The sequence below is a fragment of the Dendroctonus ponderosae genome, unplaced genomic scaffold, assembly GCF_020466585.1.
Source record: "Dendroctonus ponderosae isolate FM_Combo_2020 unplaced genomic scaffold, Dpon_F_20191213v2 Dpon_F_20191213_1, whole genome shotgun sequence".
NCBI classification, from domain to species: domain Eukaryota; kingdom Metazoa; phylum Arthropoda; class Insecta; order Coleoptera; family Curculionidae; genus Dendroctonus; species Dendroctonus ponderosae.
The window spans coordinates 8,307,627-8,323,741 of record NW_026017110.1 but is presented as its reverse complement, the minus strand read 5'-3'; the positions used below and the strand labels follow the sequence as shown (position 1 = coordinate 8,323,741).

Genomic DNA, 16,115 nt, shown 5'->3' with positions numbered 1-16,115 from the left:
TACTTAAGCATTCAAAAAGAAAAATTACGATCTTTGCTTCAAATTACGAAAATTTTTGATATCAAAAAAGTTCTCTTCTACAATTTTTTGATGAAAAGGAACAGCGGCAATGATGTTTTTTGCCTTTAACAGATAGTTACAGGTGGATAGCCCTTGCCAATCATACCAATAATTTGTCAAACTGTGACTCACTTTGAATTTCCTTTCACGAATTTGCGGATATGCGATTAGTTCCGGGGAAATGCTACAGTAACATAGCAGAAGCTGAAAGAACTCACGCCAACAAAGGGCGAGCAGAGTGATTCCAGGAAGATGGACGATAGACGTTCGGGTTCCAGGCACAGAGGAACAAGTATTGGACATAACCGAATCAGGGCATTCCAGGGGTACTCAGAGCTCAATAACTGACACTTTCCCAAGCACCAAATAAATACCGAGGAAGGGCTACTTTCCTACCACGTTTGTACGATACACACAGCACAAGGAGATACAAACGGACCACGAGTTAATTAACTGAATACGAGAAGCTGCTTGATAAGAATAGATAAGGAGATTACAGAGGCACTAGCTTGTTTAGAGTTAACCATTCAAATGTTTGGTGTTCTATGGTTTATTTATAAACTCCAATTTAGAGAGGTTATGAGAACAGGTTGACATTTCGTCAACAAATCTTGTTGAATTTACCGTTTATCCTTGTCTATCTTATTGTCAGTCTGTATAATTCCATGGTTACCGGAGTTTTAAATAATTACGGAGCAACAGGTATTTGCGCAATGTTAATTAGGCAGATTACCTTGAAAAACATTGCTGCCGTATTTCTGATTCAGTTTTTTGCAAATTTCTCAGTTTTTAATAACAATTAATTTATTTAACTAGTTTTTCTGTACTCCTATAACAGCGCCAGACAACACCTCCAGAGGAATGACGCCAATTTTGAATCACCCCGTATATTAGACTCTCAATGCGATTGTTGTGCCGAGTCCTACATAACAAAATTCAGTCCTCTTTGCCCCACTACTTTGCGCTTGCACCTTGTATTCAGACTGAATTATGCGGAACAATGTGTAAATATTGGCAAAAGTTTGATTGATAGAATGTGAAAGAACACACAGAAAAAATGAGAACTTATGGTGAAATTCTGGGCAAAAATGGGGCGCAATGAACAAATTGGGACAATTTAAACCTGCCCCTTAAACCAGGTGGCTACAAAGGGCAAACGTTAGTGCCCATGCGCGGGCAAGAGACCGATCGTATAAAACCGGCGGTGCCTTTTAAAAATCGCTCAGTTTGTGTTTACGTGTGGTGCAAGCAGCTCAGTGTTAACATTATGAATCAAACGTGCGCCATATCGTCAAACAAATGCACAAGGGCTGCCAAGGATAGGGCGATTTTCAGCGACGACCGGGTGATAAGAAATTTGCTGGAAAGCGAAGTTTCGTATGTTCCAAATTGTGATTATTTCGGCCAAGTTCAAGATGACATCCAGCCGTTCATGCGGAAGGTCGTCACGACATGGATGTTGGAGGTAAGTCTCCTGATGACATTCCACAGGTTGTTGCTGACAGTGACAGAAGAGACCGTTTGCTTTTTCGAAAAAACCGACACCAGAATATTGGGCCGGAACGCGACGATGTTGGGCTAAATAAATCATTTTAAATGTCACCTCGTGGCACGGCTAACCTGTTGCAAAAGTGACGAAAACGCCGAAGCCGGGGAACAATGAACTTTAGAAGGTTGCCATTTTGAGTGCCCGCAGATTTTCTCATTAAAGTACTACGCTATTTTTAGTTCCCACACGTTCGTATTTATATAAGTGTGTTGTTGTGTCTGTTCCGACATATGAGCGACTCACTTTTTCTTACCGGCCTGGACTGTCACTCAACGCGCTAAACTTACCGGAAATAGAGCTCTTGCTACATGCAGGATGCCATTTTGTTGCAACTTGATGGCCACACATTTTCCCGTCCATATTCCATCGACTTGTCCATGTGACATCATTCATTTCTCTCCAATTGTTTACTTTGGCAAGTCAACCAAGCGCTGTTCGGCTTGGCAACCACCCTTCAAAACAAAAATCATATGATTGTCAGACGGCATTACCAGGGGTGCTCGAAACGGACTCATGGATTGGTTTCAAAATTTGAAAATTCACTGATCTTGGTTTATTAGCCCTAGTGACGTCGCATTGAGCCCTAATAGGAAACTAATTCATTGTTAGTGATCGGGACGATCTTGGCCTAATTGCGTAGAAAAGGATTTGCAATTAAACGTCGATTGGACATTTAATTCAGCAAACAGTCTTTAGTACTAATTGCCGTTCATTTAGATATGATCATTTGAAATATATTGCCTCTTAGCTAAGTTCGGGACTTCCTCTGTAGCTGTTGAAGTTGAAGCAAATCCACAATTTGCCTTTTGGGTACTTACTTTTTGGTCAACACCCAAGAATCTTATATTCTTTAACCAGGATTTTACTAGTTAAAAAGTCCAAACGCCTCTTGGTGGCTAAAATTATAACGACACGTTAACTAGTAATTTTACACTTGTTGTTATGACATTGGTGTCACATTGGTATTTGTGATTTGTTTTGTTTCGTTTTAATCTACTTTTGCAAGATTTGATGGAAATAGAAACACATTGAAAAGTGTGTTATAAATGTTATAGATGTCTGACAAGTCCCAACTGTCACTCGACAACGAGAAATTTGACGTTTCGCAGCGTCACCATCGGTAGTTGAACTCGCGATTTCTATTGGGAAAAACTTGCACTTTTCGACAAGGGGTTTCAATAAGCCGACGCACTTACTTCATTGCGTTATTGTGCATTTAGAATTTCCACGACAAAAAATAGAATTTTCGGACACCCTGTATCATTTTAGGTCAATGCAATTAATTTGTTTTAAATTCAATAGATAATTTTTTTAATATAATTTAGAATGCTTTTTGATGGTCGTTTTCAAAAAAGAACTAAAAAATTCCGATGTTTCAATTTTAAAATTCTTCAAAATTGCCTTAAAAAATATAAAAAATCTGATTTTAGTGGTGGTTTCTGCAGGTAGGAGTTTATCATGTATTTGCTCTATACTTTGCGAAGTGCGTAAGTCAATTTTGGAGGCCTGTTTAGGGCAAAGTCTATTTTATAAGTGAAAAAGTGTCAATTTTCATCGTCATCAGCGGGCCATTTTTGACAATTTTTCAAAATTGCCTTTGATTTACCGGGGTTTTTGGCAGGCCCGAGTTTGGCATTTATTTTCTCTCCAATTCGAGAAGTAAGAAATGTCTTTTGATATGCATTTTATAGGGCAAAGTCTCATTTATAAATGGAAAAAGTTTCGATTCTCAGTCATTCCCACGTAATTTTTGACAAGTCTTGAAAATTGCGTTTCGTTTTGAATGTTGTTTTTAAAGGCCGGAGTTTGGCATTTATTTATTCAGAAACTGGCCATTTGTGAGGGTCGTTTTGATATGCATTTAATAAAGCAAGACCTATTTAATAAGTGCACTTTTTTGGACCATTCTCAGCCAATTTTCTAGAATTTTTCAAAATTGCGTCTGCTTTTTTATGGCGATTTTCGTCGGATTATTTCATCCATATCTGGGGAAGTTAGAATGTTAATTTTGGATGTCCTTTATAAGTCAAAGTCTCTTATTAGCGAACAAAGTCATCAGTCAGTATTTTTACGTCATCATCAGGCAGTTTTCACCAAATTTTCACAGTTACATTTGAGTTACCAGGTTGTTTTGGCATTTATTTCTCCAGGAATTAACAAAGTGAGATAGTCGCTTTTGTATGTACATATTTTGTAGGGCAGTTTGTTGGACTTGTCTGTTTTAAAAGTTGCAAAAGTTTCGAATTCGACTCATCATCAGGCTAGTTATAAAGATTTTTTAAATTTGCGATCTAATTTTGCTGTTATCATCTATGCCGACGACAAGTTTGACATTTATTTTCTCAGAAACATGTGAAGTTGGGGTGTAATAACCTCGAATTATTCATTTGTTTACAAATTACAAAAACATACATTTTAGTCTGTAACTCCAAACAAGTGCCTGTGTAATCACCTTATTATGCACTCTTCCCGAGCAGCTTCTCGTATTCGGTTAATCAACTCCTGCTCAATTTATACCGGTGTTCAGTAATCCATTGGTTTAATCTTACATAAGTACGTGGTAGGAATGTACCCGTTCCTCGGTATTTATTTGGTGCTTGAGAAAGTGTCAGTTATTGTGCTCTGAGTGCCCCTGGAAGGCCCTGATTCGGTTATGTCCAATACTTGTTCCTCTGTGTCTGGAACCCGAACATCAATTGTCGTCCACTATCTTCCTGGAACCACTCTCCTCGCCCTTTGTTGGCGTGAGTTCTTTCAGCTTCTGTTATATTACTGTAGCATTTCCCCTGAGCTTATCGCATATCCGCAAATTCGTGAAAGGAAATTCAAAGTAAGTCACAGTTTGACAAATTATTGTTATTATTGACAAGGGCTATCCACCTGTAACTATCTGTTAATGACTAAAAAAATCATTGCCGCTTTGACTTTTCATCAAAAAATTGTAGAAGAGAACTTGTTGAATATCAAAAATTTTCGTCATTTCAAGCAAAGATCGTAATTTTTTTTTGAATGCGTAAGTATTCCAATATGCATCCAATTGAACATGAAACACTTTCAAAATAATGCTTAATAACAAAGTTGAAATTCGATTTTCAACTGTTAATGTCTTCTAGAAATTATCGGAAGAAAATTTCAATATTTGTCTCGTACCTTCCGAATGAACCCCTATTACCACCCCTTAAAAGGAATTACGCCAATTTTGAATCACCCTGTATTACTATCGAGTTTAGAATTTCAGTCAAAATTAGACAATTTTTGAGAATTTTTTGGATGACCTTGCTATTTTTCAAGTTGCTCTTGCAGGCCTAACTCAAATTCTAAGGATAGTTTTAGTTGTGTTGCAGTTTCCCACTTAGTGATTAACAACAATTTTGTATGGTTTTTCTGGATAATTTTTACTGTGCTCTTAGAAATTGCATTTTTTCACTTTCTTCTGGACTGCGCCAGTTTTTCTCTATTCACTTTTAATATGTGTGACTTCGTTCGAATCAATTCCTGCACTATTTTAAAGGTTTCCTCGATTACTTCCGCTTGCAGCGATAACAAAACACACTATTTATTCATACGAAAGTGTTGAATTCACTTTGGGAGTTTCCATAATTGTTCCAATCTCGGTTTGATGAATTATTAATAACGAATTCGTTAGTTCTTGAATGTTCACTAGGTTTGGTGGGAATCGCTGCGTTTTTCCTTAAAAACAAAACGAAAAACAAGATCATTCAATGATAAGAAAGCCCTTTAAAAAACCTGCATTAATTTCCTAGATTCGCTGCGGGTATTGAAAAATGAGCGACACAATTAACTGAGAAACCTGCTGCCTGGCAAGAGCCGATTAATTCAGCTATCGAATTGTTTCAAAAAAAATTCTCACGTTTTGCTGGGTTTTTTCGAATTGATTAGCCAGTGAGAGCGAGCAAGAACGACGACCATACCAGACGGGTGAACTTGATTGCCTTCATAAAATCATACACACGAGTTTGGTGAGCGCGAGTGAATGAATGGAAAAGAGTCAATGTTTTTGCATAATCTCAGCCGCTTCTTTTGCGTGTAGGTTTAGTCTGTTCCAAGCTGTTTGGCAGTGACGCAATCATTGTCGTTCTTTTTCTGTTACTTGTGCACTGAGGGAGATGTTGAGCAAATTTGATGTTGGAAAAGAAGAAGGGTTAACGGATGGTTTGCGTCAAATGATTACAATTAGTGAAATTATGGAAAATATTAAAATCATTGACTTGATTTCTTGGCGAGTGTACTATTTGTATGTGTTATTTTCGGGTACCCATTTTGTTCAGGAATTGAAACTGGTGGGTTTTTAGGCCTCAAAACTTCACCAGTTTCAAAAAATAAGCCTCACTCTTTTGTTCTTCTCTTGAACGCCGTTTTGGAGAGGGTTGAATATCAGATTCGCTTCGCGTTCCGAATGGCGCTGTTGAAAGTTTCCGGATTATCCCGCGGTTACCAGTATAGTAGGCCGCGGTTCCCAGTAATGTTATTTTATCAGAACTAGCAGGCCTACAAGCGCTAATTCACCGGTTATACGTGTGTATTTGCGCAATGTTTCTTGAAAAACTTCTTCGACCAAAAAACTCCAGTTTCAAGGAATATCCATAAAACTCTTTGGAATAGGTCATCGCCAAATAGCTTGAAACTGACTAAATGAATGGGAATCCTTTCTTAAGCAGCCAGTTACGGGCCCAAATGCCTCAAAAATTGTAAAACCCGGTCTGGGAAACAAACGCGCATACCGAATAGCTTAATTAATCAACATTCTTTCCAATTCCGAATTGATATTCACTCTGATGCCACGCCGCATGGTATCAATAGTACTAATTATAGAAGTCCATATTCTGGATAAAAATAGACAAATGTGATGACGAGGCGTCGCGTCGTTTCTAGTTCAATTGCTTGATTTTTCGGGGATTTAAAGTTTAAAAGGATCGTGACGCCGCATTGTTCAGGTTCCACTTTGGATCCAAACATAAACATTATTTATAAACGTCCTCTGTTTCACCGATTTGCAATGATGGATCCGTTCAAGTGCCCACTTATTTGCGGCTTCTGGGGTGGTAAACAAGCTTTTCCATGTGGTGGCTGTTGATTCTTCTTGAAAATTTCCCTTGGACAATTATCGAACGTGGGAACTATAAATACGCAAAGCCTTTTAACGAGAAAATGTGCCGGCACTCAAAATGGCAACTGATTCAAAAGTTCATTGTTCCCAGCCGATGTTCAACTTTTTCATCGCATTTTCTGCAACGGGCAACAGGTTAGCCTTGCCCAGCCATGACAATTGCACAAACGTATTTTATGGTTCCTTGGAAATTTTCCTTTGCCAGGTTTGGCCCTGTGTGCCTTTACTAATCGAACCATTATGGCCTTAATCGATCCAGACCGAGCTGATTAATCATCAGACTTGAGAGCGTGTTTCTTTCGGTGACAATCTTCTTCTTTTACTTTTACTTCTTCTTGCCTTGAACTCGAGAGCGACTTTCAGTAGCCCACCTAGACCTTCAGACAGGCAGGCATTAGCCAACAAAATGTCCTCTACGTGTGGCCATCCATTCATCTTTCGGTTCATGTTCTCTCAAAGTAACGTCTCGGGGAATTTTTTGAACAAATATGAAATAGAAATTCCACAGTGTAAAAGTCAACAACGTCTGCGGGGCCGCTTCCGGCCATATGATTTTATTGCGTTTACGAGGGTCTTAATCGAACATTTACCACACGGTCTACCAGGACTGCTTCGATAATACTTTCCCAGCTAGTCTGTTTAACGACCTTTTTTCTTCAAGTCTTTGAATTTCAGATGTTTTGTCTGTTTGATTCGCCTTATTAATTTGCAACTTTCTTCAAGGGTTTGTTCCAATTCAACTTCTTCAGATGTTGATGCTTCTAAAGTGTTTTTTTTAGCTGAATCTTTATTATCGGTTAAGCATAAAAACTGTCAAAGTATGCTACTCTTTTCCGTTATTTCCACTGAAGAGGGCATAGAGCGTCTATTCCTAAGCTCCTTTAAAAAAGTTGCCTGACGATGACTCAAAATCGAAACCTTTTCCACTTATGGGACGCATCTGGCCCTACAAAAGCCACTTAAAAGTCAATCTGCAACTTTATATGGTTTCTGAGAAAACGCATGATAAACTTAGGTCTGTATAAACAAAAAATTCACTGGCGACGAAAAAATGTTGCAAATACCCTGATGATGACTGAAAATCGCAGGTTTTGTCACTTATGAAACTGACCGTGCTCAAACAACAAGATACTTTGTCCGTCGTGCAAATACCACACGATTATGAAAAATAATCTAAAATTGCCTGCCGGGGACCGAAAATCGGAATTTATTCCACTATTAAAAATGGGACTTCGATCTATTGAAAAGCATCCAAAATTGACCTCCTCACTTTTGCAAGTTACGGAGTAATTAAATGCTAAACTCCACCCTGTGCAAAACACCGCAAAACCAAAATCATCAATACATATTTTACGATCTCACAAGCTCGTTATATTGTATATACAGAGTGTTTGAGCCAAGAATAACGCTTATATCGGGTTTAAAGAATACAACCGCTCTTAACAGGTCAAAACTTGAATTCCTCACTCCTTTTTCGAAATGATTTACTTTTTCTCCCAACCTAAACAAATTCTCAAATCTTTCAATCGCATTTAGCTCGTTGGTTTGAGCCTCCGAATGAATTGAAAACCTGTTTTTTATTTCATTTCTTATCAAAACATTCAGATTGAAAATAAAGCAAAAAATTAGGGCAAAAAGTGCTAAATTTTTCCTTTTGAAACAGTTTTGAAGAGATGTTTTCTGTTGCAGGTCTGCGAAGAGCAAAGTTGTGAAGAACAAGTCCTGCCCTTAGCTGTGAACTATATGGACAGATTTCTGTGCGTCTGCAGAATAAAGAGGCAACACCTGCAACTGTTGGGTGCCACCTGCCTCCTAATTGCCTCAAAGTTGAGGAGTACGAACTTTCTACCAATTGATCTTCTTTGTGCGTATACAGACTATAGTGTAACATACGATGTTGTGGCGGTAAGTCTTTGTTACTTTCGTTTTCCTTTGATCGTTGCTTCCTCAAAAGTAAATTATCTTGAGCATCATTTGTCGGCACGAGTTGTCCATTTCCTGCATTAAACCGTATCAGGTCACCATGCAAGTGGTGGCATTGTTTTGAAGACAGTTCAACCACCATGTTTCCTTTTTTGAAGATCTTGGGCGATTTTAAGGGATTGTGTTTGTTCCTTAATTGCGGATACAAATAATGCGTTTGGGGAGTTATTACAAAGTTGATATGACATAATCGGCGTAGATAAAGGGGGTATCCGGTCGCGTGGGGCGGATGGGCACAATTCGAAACGAGGAAGATCTTTGCAACAAACACGAATCGAATGTACGTACGTACCATTCATTCATACATTCTTCGAGTTAACCTCAAAAGGCCAACCAAAATGTTTTACTAAGAATTGATGTCGTTATCAACAATATAAGTAAACAGTTCCGAATTTATCCATTCATTGATAACCGCGAACGAGATACGAGGCAGCAACACAATATTTTTAGTATGGAAAAAAAGCATTGACAACTATTTCGCTATCCATATAATAACCGTCTGTAATTTATCAGTAGTGGTGAACAGTTTTTTCCATTTCACTTGATAAACGATGACTTGGTTGAAACTCCTAATTACCTATACGGATTTTCGGGAAAACATTCACAGTTTCGACTGAATTGGCTGTTTTAAAATTAGCATTCTATTGTGTCTGGCCCAGAAAAAAAACACACTTTTAATTATTATTGGCAACAGCCGCTAAAATTTTTCCATCAATTCAATTCTCTTTGTCAGTGCAAATTTTTAATATTTCCACATGAAAGTAAAACGGTACTTTTTTACTCAAATTTTCAACGGAAGTCGCTGTATATTCGCTGAACAGATGGTTAACTGGCAAAATGTATGGCTAACATTGAGGTTTTTCAATGTGCTCTTTGGGAACAATTTTAAGTCCAAATGTTGGCACAATTAGCGTAAACGAAAGGCCTGCCATTTAAGCATTGCAATCTTCAAAATACCATTTTTCTATATCCATTCCAGATATGTCATGCTAATAATTTCCAGAATTCTTTAAGAAAACAGAAATAAATAAATTTATCTTGTGAAATCTCTAAGCAGATAATTGATGCAAATTGAATGCACCCCGTAGTGCAACGATGAACTTCTTAGACACTCTCGCCGTGATCAAGAGTGAGATCAACATATCGGAAATCTCTGGCCTTGTTGCACTTTCCCGATTTACGAGGGCGGATTCTTAAAAGCTTTCACTCAATTCAACCCGTATGAATTGTACATTTTGAATGGCTTTATTTGATTTATTACGTTATTAAAAAGGGCAAAATTAAGTTTCAATCATTTTATCCATTGTCAAGTACTTTCGCCTTTATTCATCATACGATACTAGATGGTGTTTTTTCGCGTTCTATCAACGAACTGTTGAATTTTAGTTGACAAAACCGTCAATTTTTAAAAATTTTTTGAATCTAAGACCAAGACACCAAAAGAGGACAACCATTACTTGAAACTGGTAATTTTTTTCTGTGAAAACTCAATTCTATCATTGTGTTTTCAATTAAATATTTCCCATTTCGCCATCGCGCAGTGCACAGGGCGGGCCAACAAACAGTGAAACTGGACAAAACCGACGTAAAAATGATGTTTTACACAAATACAAAATTAGTCAAATTTCGGTTCGTTTGAAGCCTTAAGGGTTGGTTGGCTTATCAACTAGACCAAAAATTCAGACGTTAAAATACCATCTGGTGTTGCGTCCAATCGTGCCCATCTTGGCGGGCAAAGAAACGAACGTGGCCACCTTTCTTTGGCTTTTTGTGCGAAAGCAACGACTCTTCGAGAAGCCACCCTACGGACAAATCAATAATTGCACCCTTAAAGACGGAAGGAAGTGAATTCGAACTGGGCAAAAACAGTTATTACTGACTGTGGTCGCTGCTCATTAGATGAGCTAGAAAGTTTCTCACGTTGTAAGCAACAAGAATTTTCGAGAACAGCGTTGCAACTGGTAACGGGTTTGGTTAGTTCCTAACGTCTTTTTTCACATTCAATTTTGCCCTTTTCAACGATTTCACCACCCGAATAGGCATACGAAAGTGCCCTGAACAATGCCGAGTGAAAAAAAACCCGGGAAGTATGTGAATCCTTCAGCCCGGATCTATTTCTTTCGCCTATGATTATCGTGTTGTTGTTCCGGTTTTAAGGGACCTTTTTTCCCAACCTCCCCGAAAACGGTTAAGGGATGATTTTGGGTTTCCATGTAGGCTGGCAAGGCGAAAGCGGGTATCTTGGATCGGAAAGGTGGCAACTGATTTTTTTCTCACCGTTTATTGTCGCCGATTGGCTAATTTCGGATCGGATATTGCGCCACCCTAAGCCATTGTTGTGCCAGAGACTGAATGCAAATTCCGAGGGTGCATGGGAATGTTTCAAGGTGTGCGAATTTCGGGATAAAACTAGTGAAAACTCGCCACCCAAATATCATTTATGAATGGAAACAGCCCACAATTACCGACGAGATATTAACCCAGTTCTTTGTCTAGACGTTGTTCCCCACGTTCGCTTTGAAGTCGCCGTTCCCGGTCCCCCCCAAACACGCAAAAAACAAAAAAGACATCATCGACATTCTCTCTGGTCAGATGGTCAAGGACCTTTTGCGAATGCAGAACCAGCATATTTTGGAACTTTATCTTTTCCTTTGCGGAATATCGTTTCAAGTTCGGTTTAGTTATAAGAAATTTAAACATCTTATCAGTCCAATTTTGGCTGACAGCATGCAGTTCAAGCCGGATGAGGAATTGTGGAATTACTATTGGGGGGTTTTTAATCAATTGCCATCATCGCTCTTTCCTCTTGAAATGAACAGGGATTTATTTATATTTGCAACATGATTTTGACTGTTCGTTTATTTTGCTCAAGGCGTTTAAAAGTCAAGTTTTCTACGTTTTTTATTTTTTTTTGCCCAAACCGAGAAAAATTGATTTTAGCGATTCAAACTTCAAGGTTTCTTTGATAAATCCTTCTATTGCTTAGTTATTTGCTTGAACTTCCAGCTGTTTGCCGTTTCCAAAAGAAGCCCAAATTCCTGCGCTTTTTGTTTGTTCTTTGCCGATTGAAAATTGAAGCAAAACTAAGCATGTTTGACGCTGCTTGACTAAGGGAATTTTTGAAAATTTCAAAGTGCATTCGAGCGATGAGATGAAAGTTTTCTTGTCTTCTTTGATTTTTTCTCGACTTAGCGAAGACTTAATAACTTTGGTCATTTCATATTCTTCAATTTCCTGTATAAATTTGCTTTCGTAACGTCGTTATACTGAGTGCGTATATAGCGTAGGTTTTTTGCATTAATTTGCGGCACTAACTTTGCAACTTTGTCTCATAATGCAAAAGAAATCTTCAACAAGATTTTGGAAAGTGAAACAGTTCTTGCCTTCCTTTTTGCAGTTTCAAAATCGATACCAAACTGAGCCCGGTATGAGCTAAAGAGTGAACCGCTTTAGAACAGATCTTGAATCAAACCTTTCGTAGCTCCCAAATCTTAAGGATTTTTAGATTCGTTTAAAGGAAGAAACATATGTGCTAAAGTAACGCTAAAGCAAAGACATTCAGAAAAAATGTATACAACTCTGGCCTTTATTAACCTTCGACCTAAAAGTCCAAAAAATAATTCTTCCGTTATTCATTCTAAGACAATGTAAACGAACCGAATAGTGTTTTAAATGCAAGTGAAAGAGTTTCCTGTTGGAATGAACCGTGAGAGCTGACTAAATGGCGTTTTTACGAGAAACATCGGTCTCATTTTTTAATATTTATGTATACAAACCGGGACAAAACAACCCTCATGATGAGGCGCCCTTGTAAAAAACATGTTTGTATATTCGTGGAAAATGGTGTTAATATAAGGTGGTGATAAATGCAGGCAAACCTTTATGGGATTTCCGACTGTGGGAACCGAGATTAATACAACTACTACCTGGACTATTGTCAAGTTCCATAAAATGTTTTTAATGTAAATTCAGGCTGATTTCGGAAAAACCGAATTGTTTGAGGAAAATTTTTCTGTTGAAAACACGCTAAACGTTTTCGTTTGCCGCAGATAATTGAATCAGTTTGAGCAACTTTATAAAAGTACCAATAGAAGAATGTGGTCACTCCCAAATCCCCCGGCTTCTTCGAACTAACAAGTGTTTAAAACGGTACATTCGGGCCGTTTCTCAATGGTCCCACAGCGAGGAATGTAAAGTCACCCTTAAAAGTTGCTTTCAAGGATACCATGCCGACTTTTAAATCTCTTTCCATTCGAATCGTGGTTGGGATTCACTTTTGAGTCGACGCCGTCTTGCGTATGGGAACACTGATAAATTATCATAGATGCTTGTCACTCTGAACGATCTTCTGATGGGTACCTGTTTCGATCGAAGGAATTCGGCCCTTACATCCAGATCGAGGGTGTTCCTCTACATGCAATTAACCGGGGGAAAAATGCGATAAACGCGTTACGAAATCATCATTTTTTTTGAAAGAGCTTTAAAACTTTAAGCTGGTGCTTCTCGTTCATTTTCTTAGAAGAATCAATTAAAGAACAATCGTTTGAGCTAAGAAAGATTTCTAAATCTTCCATTTTCTGCCGATTTAAAATGGAAGAAAAATTCTGCAGGTTCTGTACTAAAGAACGTTTGGAGTTTCAAATACCAAGATTTGCCGCATAAAGCGTCTGCCATTTCCGTATCTGGAGGAATTTGAGGATTTTTTTAAGTTGCATCTGACAGCCAAAAGTATTCAGTGTTTTCCAGTTTTTGCCGGTTTAAAATCGGGGAAAAATTCTGCAGGTTCTGGGCTAAAGAACATGTACTGAAAATTTGAAGATTTTTCGCATAAATGCGTCTATAGCTTCGTTATTTGAAGGAACGTCTGACTTTGTAAATACGCTTTTGAACGCCAAAAGTCTTCATTTTCTTCGAATTTTCTCCCATTTAAAATCGCGAAAAAATTATGCACGTTCTGGACTGGACAACGTTTGATGTTTCAAATTCCAACAATTCCTGCATAAATGCGTCCGTAATTTCGATATCTGGAAGAATTTCCGGGCGGTTTAAAATGCATTTGAAAGCCATAATTGCTTCTCTTCGGTTTGCAGATTAAGTGAGCAAGTATGTGCTCGAAATAAGCTTGGATTATTTGCTGGCCAAAAAACCTAAGTTTTCGCACCCATCTACCCTCGGTAAGATGCTGATTACCTCACTAGAGCGGAAAAGTGAGGGTTTCAAATTCCCATGCAATCTTCATTGTTGCCTTCCTAATATCAAGTTGAATGGGTTTCCACGACAAATGGCTAGTTTAGGAGGAATGCTATGTGTCAGCACAATTAACTTAATTCAAAGTTGAGCATTTTATAATGATAAATTGTCTGAGAAATGCCTTGTTTCGTCTAGTGGATTTTTCCTTACAAGTCTGGGAAAAAGTCTGTCGAATTTTGACCGACTTCGCAACACAGCACTGCTGGTAAAGCCAATAAATGGACGCAGACGGTAGTTAAAAGTAGTGGGTTTTCAGAAAAAAAATCATTCACTGAAAGAGAAAACAACGACCCTAATGGAATTCATTCGTATTTGAGGATGATTATTCCAACATTTACATAACGCGCACTATCTCCTAACGAGGTGTTCGTTTGACGGAAGAAAGGCGCTATGTTGGATTTCGTGTGTAGGAAAAATTTGGGCTCCGTATGTCGGCCGCCCTCAGTTGGCCCAAGTCATTGAGAAGTTCTATCAAACCGTTTACCTGCTAGGGATGGCGCTTCCAAGAAACACTAACCTCGGCCCACCCTCAGATGAGATTCCAAAGTGTAAACAGTTAGTTTTAAGGCCGCTTTAAGAGTTTGTTGTTGTTCTAGGCCTCTACCAGTGGCGATGAAAAAATGTCGGTCCTTTCATTCATTCTCCCAACGCCACTTATGTTACATTCTGGGACTATTTATTTTTACTTGTTGCTCGATTGTTTACCGCTGGAAATGGGGGTAGCTACACCACTTGGAGCCGAGTTTCTGTCAGTGCGGATAAATTTTCGACTCAATTTCCCTGTCCATTTAATTTTTAAACCCCCCGCTTAAACACACAGCTGAAAAGAGTTAATTGCATTACATTAAAATCCGGAACTTTGAACTGGATAAATTACCCGAAAGGTATTTAATTAATATTGTGTTAGCAACCGTAATGAGTGCTGCAACTAATGCACACCATCAATCACTAGGTGGTTTCCAAGTCTTCAAACTTTTGAGCAGCAAATTTGCCCAAAATCCGTCTGTATTTTCAGTTAATGGAGAAATTCCGGGTTTTTGCCTGAATGCATTTGAAAGCAAAAAGTATTTGCTTTCTTCTACTTTTTGCAGATTAAAGATCCAAGCAAAATTGGGCGCGTTTTCTTAGGAGTGTTTTAAACGTTTGTACTCTAGGGTTTCTGCATCCATTTTCACTCTTAACTTTACTGCTGTGTTTCACTGGGCTAAATAAATCTTTGAATTTTTCAGTTTCAACGAGTTAAGACATACTTCTTAATTTCCCATTTCTTGGCGATTTAAAATCGATGAAAAATAGTGCGCATTTTGGACCAAAGAACGGTGATTGGTGTTTAAAATTACATTTTTCGCGTAAATGCGCGACAGCTTCGGTCTCTGAAGGAAGTTTTCTGTTATTTTAAAAATGCAACTGAAAGCAGAAACTCTCCTTTTTCCGGTTTCTGATTTAAAATCGAGGAAAAATTGTGCACGTTCCGGACCAAAGAACATTCGAAGATTCGAAGAAGAAAAAATATTTTTGGCTTTTTAAACATGCATTTGAAAGCAAAAAACCTTCGCTTTCATCCATTTTTTGCAGATTTTAAATCGACAAAATTTGTTCACGTTTCCAACTAAAAAACGTCCGTGTCTCAAATTTCAAGATCTCCAATAAATGCCTCTTTAGATCCGTTATTTTGGGGAACTGTTAACTTTTTAAAACATACATTCGAAAGCAAAAGTCTTATCTTTCTGCTACTTTTGCAGATTTGAAATCGATGAAAAATTGCTCATGTTTTGAAACTGATGAACGTTTGGTGTCTGAAATTTTAAGATTTCCCCGATAATTGCCCCTGAAGCTTCGTTATTTGGGTAAAATTCTGGCGGTTTAAACATACTTTTGAAAGTCAAGTCAAGTCAAGTCTTCTTCTTTCTTGTCTTTTTGCAGATTTAAAACCGATGAAAAATTGTTCGCGTTTCGATCTCTAGAACCCCACGTCAGGTGCAAAAGAGTGTCGACCGTTTTAAATCCCGAGATTTTCTGGAACCATTTCTGTTCTTCACGTTAGAAATCGTCAAATTGCGTCTTGCGCATTTAAAATAGATGAAAATATGTACCCGTTCCAGACTATAGAACGTTTGGTGATGCAAACTAAAACCTTCTCCTTCT

At 38.2% G+C, this 16,115-nt stretch overlaps 2 protein-coding genes across 3 annotated transcripts in view; one reads left to right on the top strand and one right to left on the bottom strand.

Annotated features, from left to right (window-relative positions):
• Positions 1 to 16,115, bottom strand: part of LOC109541636 (tetratricopeptide repeat protein 17) — a 42,394-nt gene that overhangs the window by 6,617 nt on the left and 19,662 nt on the right. For both annotated transcript variants that reach the window (XM_048670333.1, XM_048670334.1), the window contains one exon: positions 1,897 to 2,061. In XM_048670333.1, coding sequence (XP_048526290.1) covers positions 1,897 to 1,998 — 102 coding nt within the window. In that variant the 5' untranslated portion in view covers positions 1,999 to 2,061. The remainder of the gene's footprint in view (positions 1 to 1,896; positions 2,062 to 16,115) is intronic.
• Positions 1,262 to 16,115, top strand: part of LOC109541632 (G1/S-specific cyclin-D2) — a 33,486-nt gene continuing 18,632 nt past the window's right edge. Inside the window, exons 1-2 of the mRNA XM_019910513.2 lie at positions 1,262 to 1,525; positions 8,427 to 8,642. Coding sequence (XP_019766072.2) covers positions 1,328 to 1,525; positions 8,427 to 8,642 — 414 coding nt within the window. The 5' untranslated portion in view covers positions 1,262 to 1,327. The remainder of the gene's footprint in view (positions 1,526 to 8,426; positions 8,643 to 16,115) is intronic.